The sequence below is a fragment of the Microchirus variegatus genome (assembly GCF_963457635.1).
Source record: "Microchirus variegatus genome assembly, chromosome: 1".
Lineage (NCBI taxonomy): Eukaryota > Metazoa > Chordata > Actinopteri > Pleuronectiformes > Soleidae > Microchirus > Microchirus variegatus.
In genome coordinates this window covers 6,055,916-6,078,610 of record NC_139802.1, presented here as the reverse complement: position 1 = coordinate 6,078,610, position 22,695 = coordinate 6,055,916, and the positions used below count along the sequence as shown (strand labels likewise).

The 22,695-nt window shown below is 42.6% G+C and overlaps 1 protein-coding gene across 1 annotated transcript in view; it reads left to right on the top strand.

Moving 5' to 3' along the window:
• The window catches only part of nbeal2 (neurobeachin-like 2), a gene marked incomplete at both ends in the record, with an annotated part of 40,632 nt that extends 20,125 nt beyond the window's left edge, over positions 1-20,507 (top strand). The window contains 36 exons of the mRNA XM_083895298.1: positions 206-339; positions 2,062-2,221; positions 2,512-2,614; positions 3,476-3,626; positions 3,719-3,874; positions 3,986-4,145; positions 5,176-5,264; positions 5,370-6,062; positions 6,154-6,338; positions 6,461-6,617; positions 8,209-8,352; positions 9,143-9,466; positions 10,318-10,467; positions 10,571-10,728; positions 10,888-11,012; positions 11,103-11,220; positions 11,365-11,522; positions 11,629-11,762; positions 11,842-11,949; positions 13,357-13,452; positions 13,588-13,712; positions 14,262-14,402; positions 14,490-14,620; positions 14,711-14,820; positions 14,916-15,033; positions 15,135-15,232; positions 15,314-15,427; positions 16,345-16,431; positions 16,536-16,645; positions 17,043-17,215; positions 17,306-17,400; positions 17,487-17,603; positions 18,917-19,078; positions 19,169-19,317; positions 20,035-20,170; positions 20,400-20,507. Of these exons, the coding sequence (XP_083751424.1) occupies positions 206-339; positions 2,062-2,221; positions 2,512-2,614; positions 3,476-3,626; positions 3,719-3,874; positions 3,986-4,145; positions 5,176-5,264; positions 5,370-6,062; positions 6,154-6,338; positions 6,461-6,617; positions 8,209-8,352; positions 9,143-9,466; positions 10,318-10,467; positions 10,571-10,728; positions 10,888-11,012; positions 11,103-11,220; positions 11,365-11,522; positions 11,629-11,762; positions 11,842-11,949; positions 13,357-13,452; positions 13,588-13,712; positions 14,262-14,402; positions 14,490-14,620; positions 14,711-14,820; positions 14,916-15,033; positions 15,135-15,232; positions 15,314-15,427; positions 16,345-16,431; positions 16,536-16,645; positions 17,043-17,215; positions 17,306-17,400; positions 17,487-17,603; positions 18,917-19,078; positions 19,169-19,317; positions 20,035-20,170; positions 20,400-20,507 (5,477 nt within the window). The remainder of the gene's footprint in view (positions 1-205; positions 340-2,061; positions 2,222-2,511; positions 2,615-3,475; positions 3,627-3,718; positions 3,875-3,985; positions 4,146-5,175; positions 5,265-5,369; positions 6,063-6,153; positions 6,339-6,460; positions 6,618-8,208; positions 8,353-9,142; positions 9,467-10,317; positions 10,468-10,570; positions 10,729-10,887; positions 11,013-11,102; positions 11,221-11,364; positions 11,523-11,628; positions 11,763-11,841; positions 11,950-13,356; positions 13,453-13,587; positions 13,713-14,261; positions 14,403-14,489; positions 14,621-14,710; positions 14,821-14,915; positions 15,034-15,134; positions 15,233-15,313; positions 15,428-16,344; positions 16,432-16,535; positions 16,646-17,042; positions 17,216-17,305; positions 17,401-17,486; positions 17,604-18,916; positions 19,079-19,168; positions 19,318-20,034; positions 20,171-20,399) is intronic.
• Between the last annotated feature and the right edge of the window lie 2,188 nt (positions 20,508-22,695).

Genomic DNA, 22,695 nt, shown 5'->3' with positions numbered 1-22,695 from the left:
TAAAAATGTTTCATCTGTGTAAACAGAGACATTAGTAAAAAAGATAAGTGGATCAGACAGTTTCACAGAAATGGGACATATGACTCATGAGTCCTGAGATACCATCGTGTCAATATAGTGCTGCGTAATGAACAAATACAACTGTGGGTTACACAGGAAATCAAGTCTAATTTGTGTGCGTGTGTGTGTGTTTTTTTCCTCTCAGAGGGCAGACTCGAGAGAAACAGCATCGCTGCTTTTCTGCTGATGGTGAAAAACCTGATTTGTCATCACCCCGTCAATCAAGAGAGTCTGCTGCACAACCATGGGCCGAGCATCATCGGAGCCATGCTCAGCAGGGTAAGTGGTGCCCTGTGTGCCCAGTTTGCTGCAGCAAGTAGACACGAGCTGTGAGAAGCAACCGAAAGGGGAATCGTTAACCTTTTTCTATTGTTGCTGCTGTGTAATTGCAGTGTAATGAATGGGTATGGTGTGGCTGAAACGGCACTGGTTCTTTCACTATGCTAGTATCCCATTCTGTGTGTGTGTGGATGGGGGTGGGGGGGGGGGGTAATTTATTCTCTCTCTGTCAATGAGAATAAAGGATATCATGTATAAAAGACATCTAAACGTGAGTTAGTCGGAGACTATTTCTTTCTTTTCATTATAACATTAAGCCACCAGGCACCTCTTAAGGTGCACCTGTTCAACTGGTTGTTCATGCAACTCTGCATCAGTCAGTCACACAGCATCAACTCCATGAATTTAGGCATGGAGAAACGGTCAAGGCGACCTGCTGGACTTCAAACAGAGCATTTAGATTTAGGTAACATTGGATTGAGTGTGGTTGGTGGTACCAGATGGGCTGAGTCTAATTTATCTCTAATTTACAGAGAATAGTCCAAAAGACAGAAAATACCCAGTTCTCTGGGCAAAAAAAGGCACTTTTTTAATGCCAGGGATCAGAGGAGAATGACCAGGCTGATTCTAAATGACAGAAAGGCAAAAGTCACTACTGTCTCGCGTATCTAATAAAGTGGTTGATGAGTATATATTTCACTTCAAACTGTTTCATAAGATGCAGATATTGTTAACCTTTCATGGTTGCAGTCAATTAGGTGTTGCACTGGTGCAGCGCAGACCTGCTGCTTGTCTGACAGGAAATGTTGAAATATATGACGTTAGAGTGCTGTGAGGAAGCAGAGTCCTGCTTATCGCATGGAAGACAAAAACACACATACAGTAGTTATGGTAAATAGTGTATCCAAGACCTGCATCGTGCTTTTATTCTTCACACTAATTAGTTTGCTGTAGTTTGTCTCATTAGTGATTAATCATCTAGACTTTTAGTTTCCCACAGTCCCAGCAGAGGCCTTTAAAATCATACTTTTTACAAGCAGCTGTGGAAAACCTTTTCAGTTGATAAACATCTACTTGGAAACACTGAGCTTCATTGAAACAAGGAGGTTTATAATGAGGTATTGCTTTGTTTTAAATTATTTAAATAGTTAAAGGTGCATTATGTAATAAATCAAAAGCAACTGACCATAAAATCCTCCTAATATGTCACAGAGACTCAGGAATAATGTTCATATAACAAACTGAACTCACCAACAACAACAGTACAGACAAAATATTTGCATTAAAAAAAATATATTTTGCAGACTGCAAATCATGTTTATGTTTTAAAATCATGTTTTGGCATGTGGCGCCACCTACCGCCGTCTACCAATCATTGCAGTCAGTAGAGTCTCAACTGCCGAGCAACCACGGGTTGCCAGTTACGTCAGAAAACGAAACCTAAAAGACCTCGGTATTTTGAATTTGAATGTAGTAACCGTTTTTGGCCACATTCTTACATATGGCACCTTTAATCAATCATTTGAAAAGATAGTTTGAAAGTTAGTTTCGTGGTTTATTAGTCAGATACTAGCTGAACTATACACCAATACACACCACATCATCCACTCAGTGTGACTAAAAATAGTCACTGCACCTACACTTCACACAGATAAATCCATAAAACATACTTAAATTATAGAAACCGTCACGTCGCTCCTCTTTGTGTTTACTCTCCTGCAGGTTCCAGGCTGCATGATGGACATGGATGTTTTGATAGCCTGTCAGCTGCTGCTGGAGCAGGTCTTCAACGAGGGCAACAGTCCACTTCTACAGCAGCTCTATCATCACCTGCTCTTTGATTTCCGCATCTGGACTAAAAGCCATTTCGCCGTTTGTCTGGGTGAGGCCCAAAAAAAGCAGCCCTCGTGTCGTAAAACTCACGCACCTGCAAACCTTTTCATGTCTGTCGAAAGGCTGTGTTTGAGTGTTTATATGCACATGCACAAGCCGAGACTGAAATGAGTAAGAGGAGGCTAAAGCAGAAATGGAACACGTTTATGTTTCAAGAAGTGAATAGTGCCCTGTTTTGTAAATGATTGTACTTCTTCAGTACAAGTGCACTTATTGGTGTGACATTTTCTAAATGTCAGTCTGAAGTGAGCGGACTAAAGTGTTCTTTTCTTTTCTCAGCGCATTTGCAGTATCTGTCGGCTGTGATAAAGAAAGGCAAGCAGAGTATGAAGAGGAAGTACGGGGTCCAGTACATTCTGGATACTATTCGGACATTCTACAGGTGAACCTCTCACTTCTCATTATGGTTTGAAATAGAGACATGTAGTGCAGTGTTTTCCCAACCCTGGTCCTCAGGGAACACTGCCCTGCCATGTTTTACATGTTGCCCTGCTCTAAAAACACCTGATTCAAATAAATCGTTAGCTCTTTCAACTTTTGTAAATTTTTTAAATTTTATTTTATATTTCAACTTTGGTGTTTTTTTTCCCAAAAAATTATACTTTAACTTTTGTAAATTTTTTCCCCCAAAAATCGAATGTTTCAACTTTTGTCTTTAAAAAACGAAAATAAAAAAAGATGAAAAAATAAATTTTATTTTTTAATTTTTTTCAAAAATGTAATGTTTCAACTTTTGTTAAAAAAAGAAAACTCAAAAATTAATGTTTCATCTGAATCAGGTGTTTTTTTTTTGGAGCGGGGCAACATCTAAAACATGGCATGGCCACATTCCCTGAGGACCAGGGTTGGGAAACACTGATGTAGTGTATATAGAGGACTTGTATTCCTAAGGATTTATATTTGTTTTAGATTATTTTATCCAGTGAATCATGTTTGTATAAATCTGAATTTTCAGATGATCCGAATACTTTGTTTCTACTACTATCAGGGTTCCCAAAATCAAATTATAGACATTTAATTAACATTTAATAAACATTTTTAATACCACTTAAGATGAAGTGTAACAATCTCTCAGGGATGGCTCGACCTTGCTGCTCTGATAAACAATGCTGTAACTGCGTGTAGGAGTAAAGAGTGGGAGTTGAGTGTGGTACAGATGATTATTTTCAAGGTCATTTTGTCCCCCCCTGCTCATTTCCTGCCCTGGTATATGATATGATTTGTTTTCTGTCTCTGGCTGCAGTGTGGAGAAAGACGGCAACTCTATGTCTGATGAGAAGCAAACAGTTCAGACGTCTCTGTTCAACATGCTGAAAGACTTTCTCAAATCTCCCACCCCAGAGGAGCTTCACAGTGTCCTTGCGTACATTCTGAGTGTCGGCGACGAGCAGCAGGTTGTTACTTACTTCTTCCACAAAGCACATTCGTTATGATCCTCCTTCTATGCCTGCCTCTGACCAGATGATTCATTCCTCACACCAATCAGGTGGTGAGGGCGATGGATGTGCTCTATGACCTCTTGCGGAGCAGCCCTCCTCGTGAGCAGGTGCAGGCCGTGCTGCTGGAGAGGGGCGTGGAGCAGCTCTACTGTTTGCTGCTCACTCCAAGCTATGGAGACGAGGCCAGAGAGAGGGTGTTTAGGGTGAGGAGAAAAAAAGCTTATCACGTGACGGATATTTGTCTACAACTCACCCGTAATATGTTGTCGAAACAGGAAAAAAATCAACTCACAATTTTCTTTTGGTGATTGCAGGTTTTGTACAAAATGCTGAAGAGCGAGCGAGTGTCCGAGCGAAACAAGCAGCGCATTAAGCTGAAGGATTTCGGCTACTTTGGCCTGGTTTGTTTCCTGGACGATTGCCCTGTCACCACCATCACTGTGCGCTGTCTGTACGAGCAGGTCCTTGCTACAGGTAATAATGAGATGAGACAGTCTCTATGCTTTGGTCCAGTCAGCTACTCTAGTCATTTATAACTGAGGTCCACCATTGTGACTAGTGTATGTTTAATGACCTTCAGAGTTATATGATAGGGCAGGGATCAGCAAGTAAATGTGGTCAAGGGCCAAATTTTTGGTATCTTCATCAGGCAAAGTGCCTTAAAACATCTTCATTCAGAAAGAAAAACCAACATTCGCTGCCTTAAACTAACAATAATGTGGACGCTGTCTTTAATCAGCAGCAGCTTATTATGAAGACAAATGCATGAAAAATGCATGTTAGATGTTAATATTTATTGTGCATAATATCTCATTTTAAAAATGACTGCCTCTTCTTTGAGCGTTGAGTTATTTTACAGACATCTACTCCCCAAACCTGGCTGTTTCCATGACAACAGCAGTGTTGTATTTTCAAACCAATGTAGTTTAGGTTCACTGTCAATTCCAGCAACAGAATCTATTTGAACAAGTTCATATTTTCTTTCAGAATAAAAGCTCTGAACATGATGTGAATCATTATTTTATTTTTTTGTGAAAATAAGCAAATAATTTAAGATCAGATTTGCTAAATCATCTGCCTGGCCAGACACTGATGCTGGTGGAACAGTTTTTGCCCACAGGCCACCAATTGCTGACCACTGTCATAGAGTCTGTAAATACCTGTTCCTGGAAATAATTATCTGTACACTATTAGAAATAAGGGTTCCAAAAGGGTCCTTCTACAAGGGCTGAGGTTCTACCTCTTTCCCAGAGAAAGGGTTTTTCAATGTTTCTTGGTAACTCTAATGGTTCCAGTAAGAACCATTTTGATCCAGAGAACCCTTTAAAACTATGATTGTTGTGGCCTTTCAAGCTGACGAGAGACAACATTTAGAAACACTCTTCACATCAGTATTGTTCTCATTTCACAAGAGAATTTTGAGAAATATTCCATAATCAATAGCAGAAGCCTGGTTTAAATATTGCAATTTGAAATTAAAATCAGATTTGCTGCTGCCCCACAGATGCCAGCCCCAACTTCAGAGACCTCTTGGCTGTCGTATGTCTGTCCCATCGAGCTGAGCTCACCGTACGCCTGGACGTCTGTCGTAAGGTCAGTCTGCCCTTGTAATTCAACATCTGCTTCAAGACAAACACGTTTATTATCCTGGTAATGAAAACAAGCTCCATCTCTGTTCTTTCTCTGATACGACCCCAGCTCTTTCATCTGATCTACTCCAACGAGGATTACGTGAAGCAGCTCGCCAAGCAGCCGGGCTGGCAGGACGTTCTCACCAAACTCTACGTGAAGGAGTCCTACGAGTCTTGCACGGCCAGCATTGCCTCCGCGTCGAGCAGCTCCTTCGATCGGCCACATCTGCACAGAGACCAGTCTCAGGATTCCCACACGGACATGTTCCTGACTTACCGCAACTCGCAGGACATGGAGGAAGAGGAGGAGGAGGAGGACGAGGAAGATGAAGGTGGCCAGCGGGACTTCTCTGAGGGATTCTCTGATTTTTCACAATCGCCTCCCAGTGGAAGTGGGGGCCCACTGAAAAACTTCACTGGCTCCCTCCAGTTTAAGTCGTTTGATTCAATGGACCACGGCAGCCAGTCGTCGTCCATCTCCAACGCAGTCGATATCAACTCGTCTTCCACCAACGAAGAGGGCAGGGAGTACCACCCCCTCGCCCCCTTTGGTACTTCACCCTTAGATTTAGAGCTCATCGGCATGGGAGAGACAGGCGCACACACTCCGGGTAACACGCCATCCCCGCTGGAGCACAGCAAACCATTTCCGCCTCTCAGACCCAGGAAGAGCTCGAGTTTGTCCAACGTGCTGGATGACACAAGCTACGGGACAGACCCTCCTACTGCAGACACGATCTCCAACACGTCCAACCCACAGGTTTGGCTCATGTTCTGCTCTGGAAGTCACAGTTATTTGCAGTCGGTGTGAACGTGAGTTTTGGGGGACTGAGTCGTGATTTATGTTACAGCAGACGCCCGAAGAAGAGCTGTGCAACCTCCTCACTAACATCGTCTTCTCTGTGCTGTGGAGCGGCAGCGGAGCGGAGGGAGCGGAGGATGCGGTGTGGAGAGAGAGAGGACAAGTGTTTTCTGTTCTCACCAAACTGGGCTCGTCCTGCCAGCTGGTGCGGCCACCTGACGACATCAAACGCAGGTGAGTGACAAGTGATTTGAAAACAAAGACGTGTCAAGCTCCACCGATCTGCTGTTTCACTGGTAAAAACAAAAAGTGAACCACACCTTTAATTGTATCACCTCACTTGTGTCATGTCTCAGTCTATTGGAGATGATGCTGGAGTCGTCTCTGTCAGACTTGAGAGACGCACAGGGAGTGTCTCTGCCTTTCTGTCCCAGTCTGGTTCGACTACTCAGGCTGCTGCAGGACTTCCTGTTTGCAGAGGGGACAGGAAACCACACGCTGTGGAGTGAAAAGGTAGCCCGCACTCAGAACGCCACACCTCACATCCCCCTGTACTCCCTAAAACAGGGGTTCTCAAAGTTTTGATACCTGAGGGCCAATTTAGGAACCCAATGTTGGACTGAGGGCCGCCAAAGGAACAAAAAAACAGAAAGAAATCCCATTTGTAATAATTTTAATGACCAGATTGCAGTTGTACAGCTTACATGTATTGGTCTGTATCCAGTAATGTCCAAATAAACATTTAACAAGCTTAGCAGCTCCTGGATTAAAACTATCAACTGTAATTCATTGCGGGCCGCCAGAAATGCTTCTGCGGGCCGCCATTGGCCGCCGGGCCACACTTTGAGAACCAATGCCCTAAAACCACTGACACTTTGATTTGCCATTAAAAAACTTCATCTTGGCAAAGGTTGATTGACAATGACACCAGGGATACTTATAAACTGACATAATATCAAGAAGATTCAAAATAAAAGCACTTTTTAAATCACATGCAAGAAAGTGTTAATTTAACTGCCTTTCTTTTCATGTTGTAATGTGACGCTTATTTTTTATATTTGTTTAACACTTTAGATTAGGGAACACATATTCACCATTAACCAAGTGCTTACTAACATGCATAAAAGTCGCAAACTAGCCCTTTATTAGCAAATATTAAAGGTGCATTATGTAATAAATCTGAAGCAACTGGCCATCAAATCCTCCTAATATGTCACAGAGGCTGAGGAATAATGTTCATATAACAAACTGAACTCACCAACAACAACAGTACAGCCAAAATATTTGCATTAAAAAAATATTTTGCAGACTGCAAATCATGTTTGTTTTGGCATGTGGCGCCACCTACTGCCGTCTACCAATCATTGCAGTCAGTAGAGTCTCAGCTGGCGAGCAACCGCGGGTTGCCAGTTATGTCAGAAAACGAAACCTAAAAGACGCCGGTATTTTGAATTTGAATGTAGTAACCGTTTTTGGCCACATTCTTACATATGGCACCTTTAAGCATAACACCTTATGTAGGAGAAATCTTAATTCCTGTCGTAATAGAGGTAGAATAAGGTTATGTAGAATAAGGAATTTGTTCTTGTGTTTCATACATTTTAGATTTGTATGTGGATGACTTTTGTTTATTTATTTGTTTGTTCACAGACCCTTTTGGGATGGATGAAGTCATTATGAGTTTAAATAGGAACTACAAAGAGTTTAGCTTGGGCACAAAGCGAGCGATTATAACCCATAAAACCACAACTGGTCCTCTTAACCAAACACACGAGACTGTAAAAGAGCTGCATAGTTATTTTTTACTACTGATAAATTTCAAATCAGTCTAGCCTCTGGCACACACACCATTCAACTATTCAGTGCAGGACAGTCAGAGGGCGTGGATGTTTAACTTCAGTGGAAGTTTTGTTTTGTTCATGCTGGGCGGAGAGTCACGTTTGGGTGTAGGTAACATCTGAATCACCTTTTTAAAACACAGGTTAAGCTCTACTGACTTTAATGTACTAACTGTCTTTAGGTTGTTGTAGATGCTAGAAGGTGTGGGGAACAGGTCTTGCCTTTTTTGTTGATTCCTTTGATGACAGCCGTTGTTGTATTACAGATATTTGAGGGGGTGGTGAACCTGCTGGACAGGTTGCAGGCCTGGCACAGCACCCCGGGCAGCCCCGGCAACACCGAGCTGAAGGAAATGGCCCAAATCGGCCTGAGAATCATCACTGCATATATCCAACAGCAGAACGCGCAGGTCAGTTGCACCTTCGCCTTGTTCTGTGCAGGACCAACCGACCATAAAGCTATAAATATCTCACAGTTCACAGCTTTTTACGACCCAAGAATGAACTTAGGCTGCAGAATTCATTTAACTTGATAAGTTCACTCAAGATAAAGCCATAACAAGAAATACCAAGCCTTCTATGGGTTTCTTTTCAAAGACATTGCAGTCATTCCTCTTGGGGAGTGTTCTGTATGAAAGGGCAGCTCCTCTCAGACGTATGAGTGCTACCACTGCTGCTGCTGCCGCTGCTGCTGCTACTGCAGCCGCTAACTCCAGGTTGCTGCTTGTTGAGTGTGTTCATCTCCAAAGTGGTACAACTCTGCCTGAAGTCATTTGTTTTTTTTCAAAATGTCAGGTCTGAAATAAATTAACTTGACTGAATGCCAACATCTTAGCTGTGTCTTGGAAATAAAACAAGCCTGGAAGCACTTGAGTTCATCGGAATATACAAAAACACTCTGAGATAGAAATGAAAGAAATACTAATTTAGCTGTAGTGGAAGAAGTAACTAAGTACTTTTTCTACTACTACTTATGGTTGCTAATATATAGGTACTTCTATATAGGCATCCTTAATCCTGACTCTGAAAACAGGCAAAACTATCAGACCAGACTTAGGCCTTACCCACACAGAGGAATAACTTTCCCCATATGAGCTTTTTCTTCGAACACATCATTTTACAGGATTTTTTGTGCTTTTGTTTGTGCATTTTAATGAAATCGAACTTTGAGTATACTGTTTATTTGTTGGTCCTCTACAGGTGTGTGTGATGGCCTTGGTAAAGCTCCACAGCCTCCTCCAGACTGTGCTGTGTCTCAGCTGGGAGGAGGTGTGCTTTCTTCTGGGGCAGCTGGGCGCCCCCCTGTGGCCGGGAGGCATAATAGACAACACCATCTGTGGACAACCGGAGATTTTTTCCCAGCTGGTGCCCATCGTACGAACTCTGCTCGATCAGCACGCCGACCCCATCATCCTCCAGCGTCTGCTGCCTAACCTCCCCGTCACCAACGGCAGCCCCACCTTTGCCCAGGACTTGAAGGTTTACAGTCTGACACTGGAGTGGCAGGAGTTTTATCAGCAGCAGGTCAGTATGCTGGTTATGCATTTAAAGGTTTATTTCATTTATCTTTTTATCGGGGGAGGAGTCTAAAGAGCCCCTTTTTTTGTTATGACTAAGTAGATGTAAACAACCATCCCACTCTCAGATAGTGTTGGCTCTGCACTTTTCCTGCTCCTTACATTCCAGTGGGTGTCTGAATGATCTAATGCAAAGTTTAAAGAAAGTGCTATCACAGGTTTAGAAAGGAAGAAAAACACTGTCTTCCAAACGCTTCCTCGCTGAGCAGAGATCAGTTTATGCTCAAAATAGAAGCTGAGATAGTATTTTACGCACTGACGCCAAACAGACGCACTCACCGCTGACGGAGCACAGATTTATCTTTGCTCTGCGAGACAGTGCATGTGCATAAATCGGTTTTTGTTTAGGTTACTTTCATGCACGGATGTTGCGATATGTGAGTTAGTGTGGCATAACTTTGGCTGCTTTGACTGCAAAGGACCAGGCTGTATTTTTCACATGCGTGTAGAAGTATGTATATATCTGCACTCTAGCTGTTTACCTTCTGTATTTATTTACACAAGGGTGTTTTTGTATTTATACAGCTCCCTGTTTTCAGCAGTTTGCGTGGAAAGGAAACAAACAGTGCAGAAAAGAAAATATATTTTGTTGCAATTAACAAGTAAACTCCTAGATAAGTTGTGATGTTAGGTTAATAAGCTTTTATTTATTATAATTTGTGCGTTTCTTGTCGTTTATTACTTGAGTGTTTGACACAGCGATGACAAACGTGTCTCGCCTGTTTCCTGTCACTGGTAAAGTGTGTGACTGTGTATCTGCCGAGCGTTCCTCACACTGACTGATAAATCTTACTCTAGGTTCTACCGACCATGGAGCAGTACAAGCTGGACACTTTTGGGAGGAGCCATGACATCATGTCCAATTTCTGGAACTCCACCTTCGATGACCTGATGAGCACGGCCTTTAAGCGGGACAAAGACAGATCTGACAGCAAATCAAAGTTTCAGGTCACCAGACTTTTCAGGACTTCATGCATGCAAACATGACATTTTGATAATATGATTGTGGATTTTTTATTGATTTTTTTTTTTTTTTTTAACTAAAAACCAGGAAGTGATCGTAGACCCCTACCTAAAGCGAGTCAGGAGTGAGAACAACAGGTACCACAGCTGTCAGAAGCAGAGCTCTAACCAGCAGGGGGTGGTGTGGCAGCACTGGAAAACTCTCCGCAGGCTTCTGACCAGTGAGAGAGGAGCATGGGCCCACAGGTATTATTATCATATCCAATTCAATAGTTTTCTGAGATATGTTTTTTTATCTAAAGTTCTACCAAAGAGATGTCAAAAAAAAAACTTTTATCCACGCTGCTCTTTCACTGTCACTTCCTTCCCAGTTGTAGTTGTTTTCCTTTGCTATTTTTCTCACAGAGTTCAACCAGAGGTGAAATGGAAACTGTCCAACGCAGAGACGTATTCAAAAATGCGTCTGAAACTTGTGCCCGACTACAACCACGACCCTCACTGTGAGGCCAGCGCCCTGAGAGACAACATGGGTACTTCACATAGAGCTCGTGCTCGTAAACTTATCTTCTTCTTTCTCCGAACGCTCGGATTATAAATTGTGTTCTTATGTGACTTCTCAGGAGCTGATAGTCCTCGTAGCTCTGAACCTCTCCCACTGGCTGTCGCAAAGGAAGCGAAAGTGAGTGACATGGAGGACGATCAGTTGGGAGAAGAGGACCTGGTCTTTTTGGATCATAAGTAAGTATTCCATTGCTAAATAATTTGTGCCCGGGGAGCATCAACACAAATGAAAACTCAGCATAGACCAGGCTTTAAAATATTTGTGTTGTCTGCTTGGGCAGAGCCGAGAATGTAAAGGTTTACCTTATCTTGTGCCTGCAGGGGGGAGGGAGAAGACGAGAGCCAGAAAGAAAAACTGGTTCTGTCTGAAGACTGTGAACTCATCACCATCGTGGCGGTCGTTCCCGGTCGTCTGGAGGTTACCACACACCATCTTTACTTCTACGACGGCAACAGCGAGAAAGAAGAGACAGAGGAGGGTATGCTGTTAAGGATTAGTGTGCAGGCCCTTTTTTCTTTTTTTTTTTTTCTCCACCGTTCACCTTCAAAGGCTTCAATAAAAATGAATAACATCGCTGCTTTCAGGAATTGGGTTTGATTTCAAGAGGCCTCTGTCTCAGCTCAGAGAAGTCCATCTGAGGCGCTACAACCTGCGGCGCTCTGCACTGGAGCTGTTCTTCATCGATCAGGCTCACTACTTTATCAACTTCAGAAAGAAGGTGACACCAATGGAACTGTTTTTGCTTTTTAATTGTAGTAAATAAAAGGTGAAGGTTAACTTAACGTTTGTCCTTTCAGGTACGGAACAAAGTATATTCTCGGATCCTGGGGCTGCGGCCCCCGAACTTGTTTTACTTCGGCTCCCGCTCCCCTCAAGAGCTACTGAAGGCATCTGGGCTTACACAGGTGTGTGTGTTTATGTATCCAGTGATGTCACACATGAACACTCACTGTATTGTGTTGAAGAAATTGGGACCAGACCACATACGCTTTTGGGAGGGAATCTCTGTTTCATGTCAGATGACAGACTGCACATGAAAAACAAAGGGAAAACACCAGTCAGAACAAATACAGAGCCTCTGTATACATACAGTAATTAGGATTCAAAGATGTATAAATAAGCACACTACTACACAAAACCTTAGGGATGTACTAATGCAGGAAACACACGCGTAGACTGGGGCATCCGCAAAAATGGACAAAGATGAAACACACAAGTGAAAAGTACATAAACATGGATTACAACTTGATAATTGTGATTGTTGTATTTAATCTAGGGCTGTCAAAAGATGAAAAAAAAATTTTAATCAGATTAATCAGAGGGTAGCTGTGGATTAATCTGATATATTACCATTCGTAAATATGCCAAAAAAAATAAAATGTTCTCTGTATATTGTTGTAGTAACGGAGCGATCAGAAGTATGTGAAAATATAAATGTAAAGAACAATAAAATACTGTAAATAACTTAGTAAAAAATAAACATTACATTGTAAAGAACCCACATTATAAGACAATATAAATAAATAGAAAAAATAAAATACTCTAAATAACTTTTAAAAAAAAACTATACATTGCACTGTAAATAACTCACATTATTAACAAAATATAAAGTATATAAGTTAAATAGTTTTCTTGGGAGTACTTAACCCACAGCAGGAGAAGCACTGCTTCTACTAGTTAGCATTAGCGTTAGCTAGCATTCTGACGCTAATGTTAGCAGCTGTTCAAGTCTGTGTCCCCGTTAGTTAGACAATGACTGTTAATGTTATAATTATATCACTATCTGCGCCAGCAGCGCCACTTACAACTGTGTGTCTTTCTTTCTTTTTTCTTCATTCTTTTGTTTTTCTTCCTCTTCTAACGACCTGATTGACAACTCCTCTTCTTTCCTTCAGCTTCGTTTACAACTTGCAGAACGATAACTTCACACATGTTAGCGTGAGGTGACGTGGGGCTCCGTTAGGGAGGTTTTAGACTGAGATGTCATTGTTGTTTAAGGGGGACGGGGATGCGGCTGCTCACTGATGAATTCAGGCTCCGAGTGTCGGGAGGCCCCCTATCGGCTCGGGGCCCCATGCAGTTGCCCGCCGCATTGCCTGTTCATAAACTGCACGTCTACCCGTAGCGTAAATGAAAGTGAGAAAGAAAGAAATGAACGCGTTAATTCCACAAAAATCATCATCCTGCGTTAACGCGTTAATTTTCGACAGCCCTAATTTAATCACATTAAATATAATTTTAAGAAACATTAATAACGTGTTATTAGATCTACAGGCTGTGTTTAATCACCCATATATTGTTGTGTTGAACAGAAATGGGTTTGCAGAGAAATCTCCAATTTTGAGTATCTGATGCAACTGAACACCATCGCTGGACGCACCTACAACGACCTGTCCCAGTACCCTGTGGTAAATGCTCACCCCCCCGAGTTCACTTTTCATATCTTTAATCCCTTTATTGCAAAATATACGATGCACTGTGAGCGTAAAGGAGTAAGGCCTCTCACGTTTCACTTCACTTGTTGTTTTGTCGTTTGTCTTCAGTTCCCCTGGATTCTGTGCGACTACACGTCTCCTATTCTGGACCTGGACGACCCGTCTGTTTTCAGAGACTTGTCCAAACCCATAGGTGTGGTCAACTCACGGCATGCACAGAATGTCAGGGAAAAGTAAGCCCTTTTATAACAACTACTATGTATATATACACTACCGTTCAAGTTTGGGGTCACCTATAGATTTTTTTTGTTTTTTTTTTCATTAAAACTCTCACTTAAATCAACAAAGGAGTTGCAAAATGAATAGAAAATATAGTCAAGACATTGACAAGATTAGAAATAATGATTTTTATTCAAAATAATAATTTTGTCAAAGAACCAGCAAAACTGTTTTCAGCTGTGCTAACATCATTGCACAAGGGTTTTCTAATCATCCAATAGCCTTCTAACGCGATTAGCAAACACAATGTACCATTAGAACACTGGAAATGGGCCTCTATACACCTATGTACATATTCCATTAAAAAACTGACGTTTGCAGATAGAATAGTTGTTTACCACATTAACAATGTATACAGTGTATTTCTGATTCATTTAATGTAAATAAGTGCTTTTCCTTCAAAAATACAGACATTTCTAAGTGACCCCAAACTTTTGAACGGTAGTGTATGTGTATACTTTCTATTCTGTACAACGTCAGAATGTCTCTCTGTGTTTCACCAGGTATGAGAGCTTTGAGGATTCAACAGGCACTATTGATAAATTCCACTATGGCACACACTACTCAAATGCGGCAGGAGTCATGCACTACATGATCCGCATGGAGCCGTTCACCACCCTGCACATCCAGCTGCAGAGTGGCAGGTGGGTAGTTGGGAGTGCTGTGTGATAACTTCATATCACTTCCCGCTCATATCTGGTCTCAGACTGGTTTATCTTGTCGTCGTTCAGGTTCGACTGCGCAGACAGGCAGTTTCACTCGGTGGCAGCCGCTTGGCAAGCTCGCATGGAGAGCCCTGCTGACGTCAAAGAGCTCATCCCAGAATTCTTCTATTTCCCGGAATTCCTGCAGAACATGAACGGTGAGGCCCTACGCCCGTTTGATTTGTTCACACTTCAAATGCATAGCGGTTATTGTGTCGCATTGACGTAAGGAAACTCGTTTCCTGTAGGGTTCGACCTGGGACATTTGCAGATATCGCAGGACGCGGTGGCGGACGTTCTGCTGCCTTGCTGGGCGTCGTCAAGAGAGGATTTCATCAGGAAACACAGAAAAGCCCTGGTGAGTGTGCACGAACAGCCACAGCCTGAAAACCTACACCGACCGACTATCGTGCAACTCTTTAAAATGACAGTGTCCTGTTTGTTTGACTCCAGGAAAGCGAGTATGTGTCAAATCACCTCCATGAGTGGATTGACTTGATCTTTGGTTACAAGCAGAGAGGCGAAGAGGCAGTGAACGCACTCAATGTCTTCTACTACTGCACTTACGAGGGTGAGTATCTTTCTGTTGTAAGTAAAGCAAAATAACATCTAGTCACTCTTTCTGTGTCCAACAGAAACTCATTCTGACTTGTGTTTATGTCCCTGGTACAGGTGCAGTCGATCTGGATGCAATCGCCAATGAGAATGAGCGCAAGGCCCTTGAAGGCATCATCAGCAACTTTGGACAGACTCCGTGTCAGCTTCTTAAGGTAGCAATCTCTACTACTTTTCAAGTTCGGTTCTCTGTTTTTTGCAGCGGTTTGATATGATGTTCCTTTCTCTGCCTATAGGAGCCTCATCCTACTCGCATGTCAGCGGAGAACGCAGCCAGGCGGCAGGTCCGTCTGGACACTCTGCCACCAAACATCTTCGAGGAGATCAACAAACTTCGGCCATTTGTCGAGGTAAAGCCACAACTTGCTTTTAGCAGCAAATTGCTTTTAGACTGAAAAAAAGTGAGCTACTTTTCACAGGGTTTAAAACTGTGTTTGTCTTTTCAAACTTTTGGAGACTTTTTAATCATTCAAATCCTTATATTTGGGTGAAAAAAGATGACTCACTCATGTTTTTGTGGTCCTCCTCAGCTTAAGTACAGGAGATAAAACACGCAATGTTGACTTCCACACTCATTGGGACATCACAATGCGCTAAATTCCTGGAATTGTTGTCTCGTGGAGCTCCGCTTTGCCCCGGAAAAAAACGCGAGAGTGCAGGCGAGGGCAACAGTATCCGGAGGAACGGAAGTCTGCAAAGTGTTCTATTCTTGGCTCCACAGGGCAGCACAGAGTTCTACACAAACTTCAAGCCTCAGAGGATTTACGTGTCTAGTGGATACATGTTATATATGATGGCAAATTATGGCTTTTCCAAATGCTAACTGCTGTTAGCTGCCGCAGCCTCAGTGACGCTGTAGTGCCTGTCTCTTTAAATGCAAATCCTGTGTCTCATTTGCATTTAAAGAGACAGGCACTCAAAACAGAGCGTTCTGAACAGGGCTGTTTTGGCAGGGTGATTGAACTGCTGTGGTGCTTCATCCTTATGGTATTTTGACCAAAGCATGTCACAGACATGTTCATTAGGACACCAGGGAACTAGGTTAAGTTGTAGAAATAGGGTATAATAGATCTACTTTATTTTTATCTAAATAGCAGCATTTATTTTGTGTAGATTGGCAAAAGCAATCATTTCATTGCATGGTCTACACTGCTGCGTTTATCTGCCGTACATAAGACAATAAGCCTCTTGTATCTCGTTGTTTTTCTGAATGGATTCCTCATGTTGCGTTGTTTAACGTGTGCTTTTGTGTTTGTGTGTGCCTCAGGTGGTTAGCGACGGGCTTCCCCTGGTGCAGGCAGTGGTGCCAAAGAACCAGAATCGCTCCTTCATCATCCAGGGCTCAGACATACTGGTATGAACACTTTCAGATGGAGCAAATTTAAAAAAAAGTAAACATGTTTATTATCACGGACAGGAGACATTTAAATTTCATATCATGTCATTATTTCTCTCCAGGTGACTGTGAGTTCAAACGGGATGATAGGGACACACAGCTGGTTGCCATACGACAAGAACATCGCCAACTATTTCACCTTCACTAAGGATCCCACCATGACGAATCCCAAGTCAGTGTCCTCAGAGAATCTGTTATTTCTTCATTAAAATATCTCTAAAGTAAATGTCATGACTTAGACAGGACCTATTTCTGTTTATTTATGACATTTAAAAATCCACCCATTATGTTTTTCAGCATTTTCAAAGCATGCATGAAATTTTCCTGACAGTTGATTTGAAGCATAACATCCTCTCTTGTCTCTGAGGCTTCAAAGCCTGTTTCACTCATTGAAATCTGCCTTAATGGCTCTTATGTTATACCGAGTCACATAAACAGATAATAAAACCAGGGTACGAAGCATGTGAACGTTGGGCTTTTCAGGAAAGTTTTAAGAAAGGAGTATAAATCTCCACATTTAGGCCACAGCAGCACAGTGTCAACCTCTAACTTTGCTTTGTTTGGCGCAGAACGCAGCGTTTCTTGACCGGACCTTTCTCTTCCGGCGTGGAGATCAGCGCTCAGGTGCTGGTGGTGTCTAATGACGGACGTCTGCTGTTTAGTGGAGGACACTGGGACAGCAGTCTACGTGTCACTCAACTGGCCAAGGGCAAGTTGGTGGGCAGGATCTGCCGGCACATTGGTTAGTGCTCGTTTTTCGTACGTTCGACTCGTGCATGTTCAAGTTATCACGTCGAATTGATTCATTTGTATTTCGGTGTGCTCCGCAAAGATGTCATCACTTGCTTGGCTCTGGATCTCTGCGGCATCTACCTCATCTCTGGCTCAAGAGACACATCCTGTATCGTGTGGCAGGTCCTACAGCAGGTGAACGTCTTCATGTTTACCTGTCGCTCACTCGCTTGTTACCCATGTGCACGATAAATCATAAAGTCTCCTTATATGTGCTGCAGGGTGGCTTCTCCAGTGGCCTGTCTCCTCGGCCGGTGCAGGTTCTCTGTGGACATGACCAGGAGGTCACCTGTGTGGCCATCAGCACTGAACTGGACATGGCTGTCTCAGGGTCAAAGGTCAGTCTTTTTTTTTTCATCCTTTTTTTAATCTCTGGAGTGAATACAGGTCTAATCTGTATCTCAGTGGGAATCACAGGGTTACCTCACGAAGAAAGGGTTTTCCAAGGGTTCTTGGTGACAATAATGGTTTCACTAAGAACCATTTTGATCCAGAGAACCCTTTAAAACCCCTTTTTCTGGAATAAAGGGTTTTAAAAGGGTTCTTGGTAACACTAAGGGTTGGTTCTACCTGGAACCAACAAGGGTTCTCCTATGAGTTGAAGAACCTTATATGGTTGTACTTATAACTTTTATATCTAAGAGTGTAGCCCTTCAACACACATGATCCCTGCTACTGATATGGGTCCGAAATGATAAACATGACCAAACCCAAAAACCGTCACTACCCCTCTGAAAAATGTCTGGACTAGAGGAGAAAATATATCTACAGAGCACATGAAAGCGGACAGGAAGTGGTGTGGATCGTTTTTTCCCGGACAGGGAAGCAAAAGGGAAGGCTTGAATCAAGGGGTAGCTCCTTCTCTCCCTTACAGTTTGTCAGTGGATATTGAATTAATGTATATGTAATTAATATTGGCACACTTTTGATCTCTGTCTGTTTGTGACACATGAAACATTCATAAAATAATGTCCAGTATTTGTAAAAATACGACAGTTATGTAGTATGTGGAGGAACATGGAGTAATAAGTGACGCTCCATGTTTCCGTGTTCCAGAAACTTTGACAACTCCGCTCTACGACGTTTTCTATCATCGGACTGCAGTGGCCATTTTAAACGATAAAGGTCACTGTTGTATACATTTTACATATATTCTGTTTAAACTACTGAAAACACACTGTGAAGAGAGTAGAATGAGTTTTTCGGACAGTAGTCTAACAATGTGCAATATACAGTACGGTACATAATACACTTACACCACGGATCCCATGATAACCACAGTGTCATTATGTATTGGAAATAGGCACAGTTGTAATTTCACTTTAAATGTATTTTGCTCTGTTGGGCTCAAAAGAAAAAAATAGAACCGATACTGTATAAATATAATCTGTTTATCTGCCTTTGCCGAGACTAAACCTCTGCCCTCTACTGCAGTCGTTTGTACCTGGAAAGCATGATGCAAAGGCTAAAACCACAGTTCTGGTTGACTCTCAGATGGAAGATCCAGATAACATGCAATCTGACGCTTTCATGTGGCTTCGATTTAAGTGGAAAGCAAAAACAATAAAAACCAAACCCTGTTTCAACAGTTTTGTCGTCTTGGCTTGGATCTTAAACCCGACTCTCACTCTCTCTGTTCTCTGTGCGTCAGGACGGTACTGTAATAGTGCACTCAGTCAGGCAAGGCCAGTTCCTGCGAACGCTGCGACCTCCCGTTAATAGCTGCGTCCCTGCTGAGATCTCTGCGCTCCAGGTCGGCATGGAAGGTCACATTGTGGTTCAGACCTCGCTGGAGGAGCGCTGTAACAGAAAGGTGAATGAAAACCACTGTACATACAAAACACACACGCATGCTCAGCCTGCCCTGCACACGCTTGTATCTTAATTCTCCTCATTCCTGCAGGGCCAGTACTCCGTTCATGTTTACACTGTGAATGGATGTCTTCTGTCGTCCTTCACCACAGGGGAGCAGGTGACTGCTCTCCACCTGGTGAATGAATACGTCATCCTGGGCACCATGCAGGGCAGCCTCCACATACTGGATTTGTACAGGTGAGGAAAGGCAGGAAGTTACAGCGATGACAATCTGAAAAGTCTGAAATGTATCAAAGTTTAAAGGAAAATCAACTTTTTAATCATTTAAATCCTTATATTTGGGACTCTGGAGGCCCTTTGAGTATGCAAAGTGTGATGAAAATGACTCACACCATGTTTTTGTGGTCCTCCTCAGTCTAAGTGCAGGAGATAAAACACGCGCTGTTGACTTCCGCACTCATTGCTACGACACAATGAGACATTCCTGGAATTGTTGTCTCGTGGAGCTCCGCTTTGTCCCAAAAAAACCGTGAGAGTGCAGGCGAGGGCAACAGTATCCAGAGGAACGGAAGTCTGCAAAGTGTTCTATTCTTGGCTGCACAGTGCAGCACAGAGTTCTACACAAACTTCCAGCCTCAGAGGGTTTACGTGTCCAGTGGAAATATCTTATATATGACTGCAAATGCTGGCTTTTCCAAATGCTAACTGCTGTTAGCTGCCGGAGCCTCAGTGACGCTGTAGTTTCCTGTGTCTCCTTTGCATTTAAAGAGACAGGCACTCAAAACCGAGCGTTCTGAACAGGGCTGTTTTGGCAGAGTGATTGAACTGCTGTGGTGCTTATTTTGACCAAAGCATGTCGCAGACATGTTCATTAAGACACCAGGGAACTTGTTTAACTTGTAGAAATAGGGTATAATATGTCTCCTTCAACTCTTCCTCTGCTTTGTTTGACAGTCTCAATGCTCCGGTCTCACCTCTGGCATTGAAGATTCCTGTGCGGAGTGTGTCTGTGACCAAAGAGTGCAGCCACATCCTCGTGGGTCTTGAGGATGGGAAGCTGATTGTGGTGGGGGCAGGGAAGCCAGAGGAGGTGAGAAAACCCAGGACTTTGTGTGTGTGTGTGTGTGTGTGTGTGTGTGTGTGTGTGTGTGTGTGTGTGTGTGTGTGTGTGTGTGTGTGTGAGAAGGGGAGCTAATCATATGCTAAGCACGAGTTGAAAAGCAGCTTTTTTTCAGATGATAATCGAGCGTCTTTGGTGTAACCTCTCTGTTTTTGGCCCTGAAGTGAAGATTAACATGCCTCCTCCCCGCTCGTCTCAGGTTCGCTCAGGACAATTCTCCCGTCGCCTGTGGGGCTCCACTCGCCGCATCTCTCAGGTGTCGTCAGGTGAAACCGAGTACATCCCCACTGACTATTCTGGGAATTGAGACTCTGACGGATGTGGAGGCTGCTGATAGCCACGCAGCTGAGATGCTCGCCGCACTCAACGAGGCCACGCGTCCTTTACGAGTTGAGAAACTCCAGCCACTGATCTCTCTGAGAGAGCAACTTATACACTGAGCACTTTTAAAAAAAAAAAGGATTTGATATTTTATTGCTTTTTTTTTTTTTTTCTTTTTACAGTTTACTGTTTTTAATCAGCGTCATTCCAAATAGAGGCCTTGTTTTATGGACGGCACACAGGCTCTCTTGAGTTTGTGGTTGCGAACAGTTGTCAGACTATATACGCTGAGTCACGCAAATGACTCACTCTGATCCACGTTTCGGGAAAAAAGCAATGCTGTGAACTCCTCTGGCTCCATGTTCTTCGCTCATTTACTGTCAGAGAAAACAGCTGTGATCTCTGTGCTGCTGAATGTCCCAAATCCATTGTTTGGCAAGAGCACCTTCTTCAACTCGAAACTTGAAAAGCCTACTGCGTGTTCCACACACATCGCAGTACTAGTGTATCCCACAAGAGGGATTGCTGTAGGGGGGGTATGGGTGGGGGGGGGGAGGGCACACACTGATCACTGGTGCACCGATGTGTTGTGTTGTCATATTCGGCGGTTGACGTCAAAGCCTTTTACACCAGAAGTGCGCCACAGATGCACGGTGTGCAATTCTGCATTCCCTTGGCTCCTAACAACTGTTACAATTAAAGCAATAAGTGCTTTAATCGTCAAGTATGTGAAATATGTTTCTTTCATAAGAGAAAGCAATGAAACGTGTTCTGCTGCCTGTCACACGGCAGAGTGAAGGTCTGTGAATTCTTTTCGTTTGATCTGAAAGTGCCTTTTTAGAACTATGTGCAAACACTGATCTCCAACAATCTTTATCATATAGATCGTCAAGATTGTTTTTTTTGTTGTTGTTCTGATTTAAACACACCGGCCCTGCTCTACTGTGACCCAGATGTGGATGAGATGTTAATGAACTCGAGAAACTGCTGGTTTGGACACACATGCTTGTTTGTGTCGGGGAGGCGCCGCAAACGTCTGAAGACACGATGACTGCACAACACGTGAGAGCCTGTGAGGGAGCTTCAGAGGAATTCACTTCCTGCCTGCTTCTTTTTTTTTTTTTTTACTGCGGTCGGAACAAAGCAGTTGTTATGCAGTGTCATGACAGGAGCGAGACAAAAGGAAACTATCGGAGAGAACGCGATACCATAACATGGTGCACACACACACACACACGCAAATAAGTCTTTTTTTTGTTTTTTTTGTAAGTGATACTCGGAATAACCTTGTGTGTAATCAAGAAAGGAAAGAAACTATTTTTGAAATGTTGTTTACCTATAAATCAAATGCTGTCTTGACAACAAACAGTTCAAAATCATAGTCTAATCAGAGTGCAATGGTCAGAGGGTTTGCATATATGGCTGTTCAATTACACATTTAATGTAATCCATTTTTGTATTGTGTATACTGATAATAATTCTATAACACTGCACTCTTTATTTTTATTTTTTTTGCTTTAAATGTTATGAATGTAATATTTCCCTTAACTATGCAGTAACTCACATGTGTCTTTTATTTAATTTTCGGTGATTTACAGTCACAGTCTTCTATGGAAAGAAATCTACTTAAATCCTGCCTTTTTTTTGTGATGAGGTATTTTGTTATTACTCAGTGTTCAAGTGTGATCCCGTGTAAAGCCCTGAAGAGAAGGTCAGAGCTGCCCTGGATTTGACCCACTTCTCTTTATCCACTATGATTTGGCGTTTGTGTTGTCCTTGAAATAATTTGAAAATACACCTTCCATTTAAAAAAAAAAAAAAAAAAATCAATTAGCATTGTCTTAATTTGGAGTCGTGACTATCTGACTGTCTATTTATATGTGCTGGGTTTTGTTCTTGTAACGTCTAATTAAAACCAAAAATACAACACACATTTGCTGACTAAAACAGAAACAGACAAGCTCAATTACTATAGAGCTAAATAAACATAAATCTTGAGATTCCATATGCAGACAAACACAAACTAACTCAACAAAATCAAAAGCGCACACAACTTTGTGGTTTCATGTAGAAATAATAATGCATTTTTTCGGAGGGAGGGTGCACAATTATGAATTCTTTGACTGCTCTTTTCTGCTCACGATGAGATGATCCCCTCTTATTGAGAAAACGAG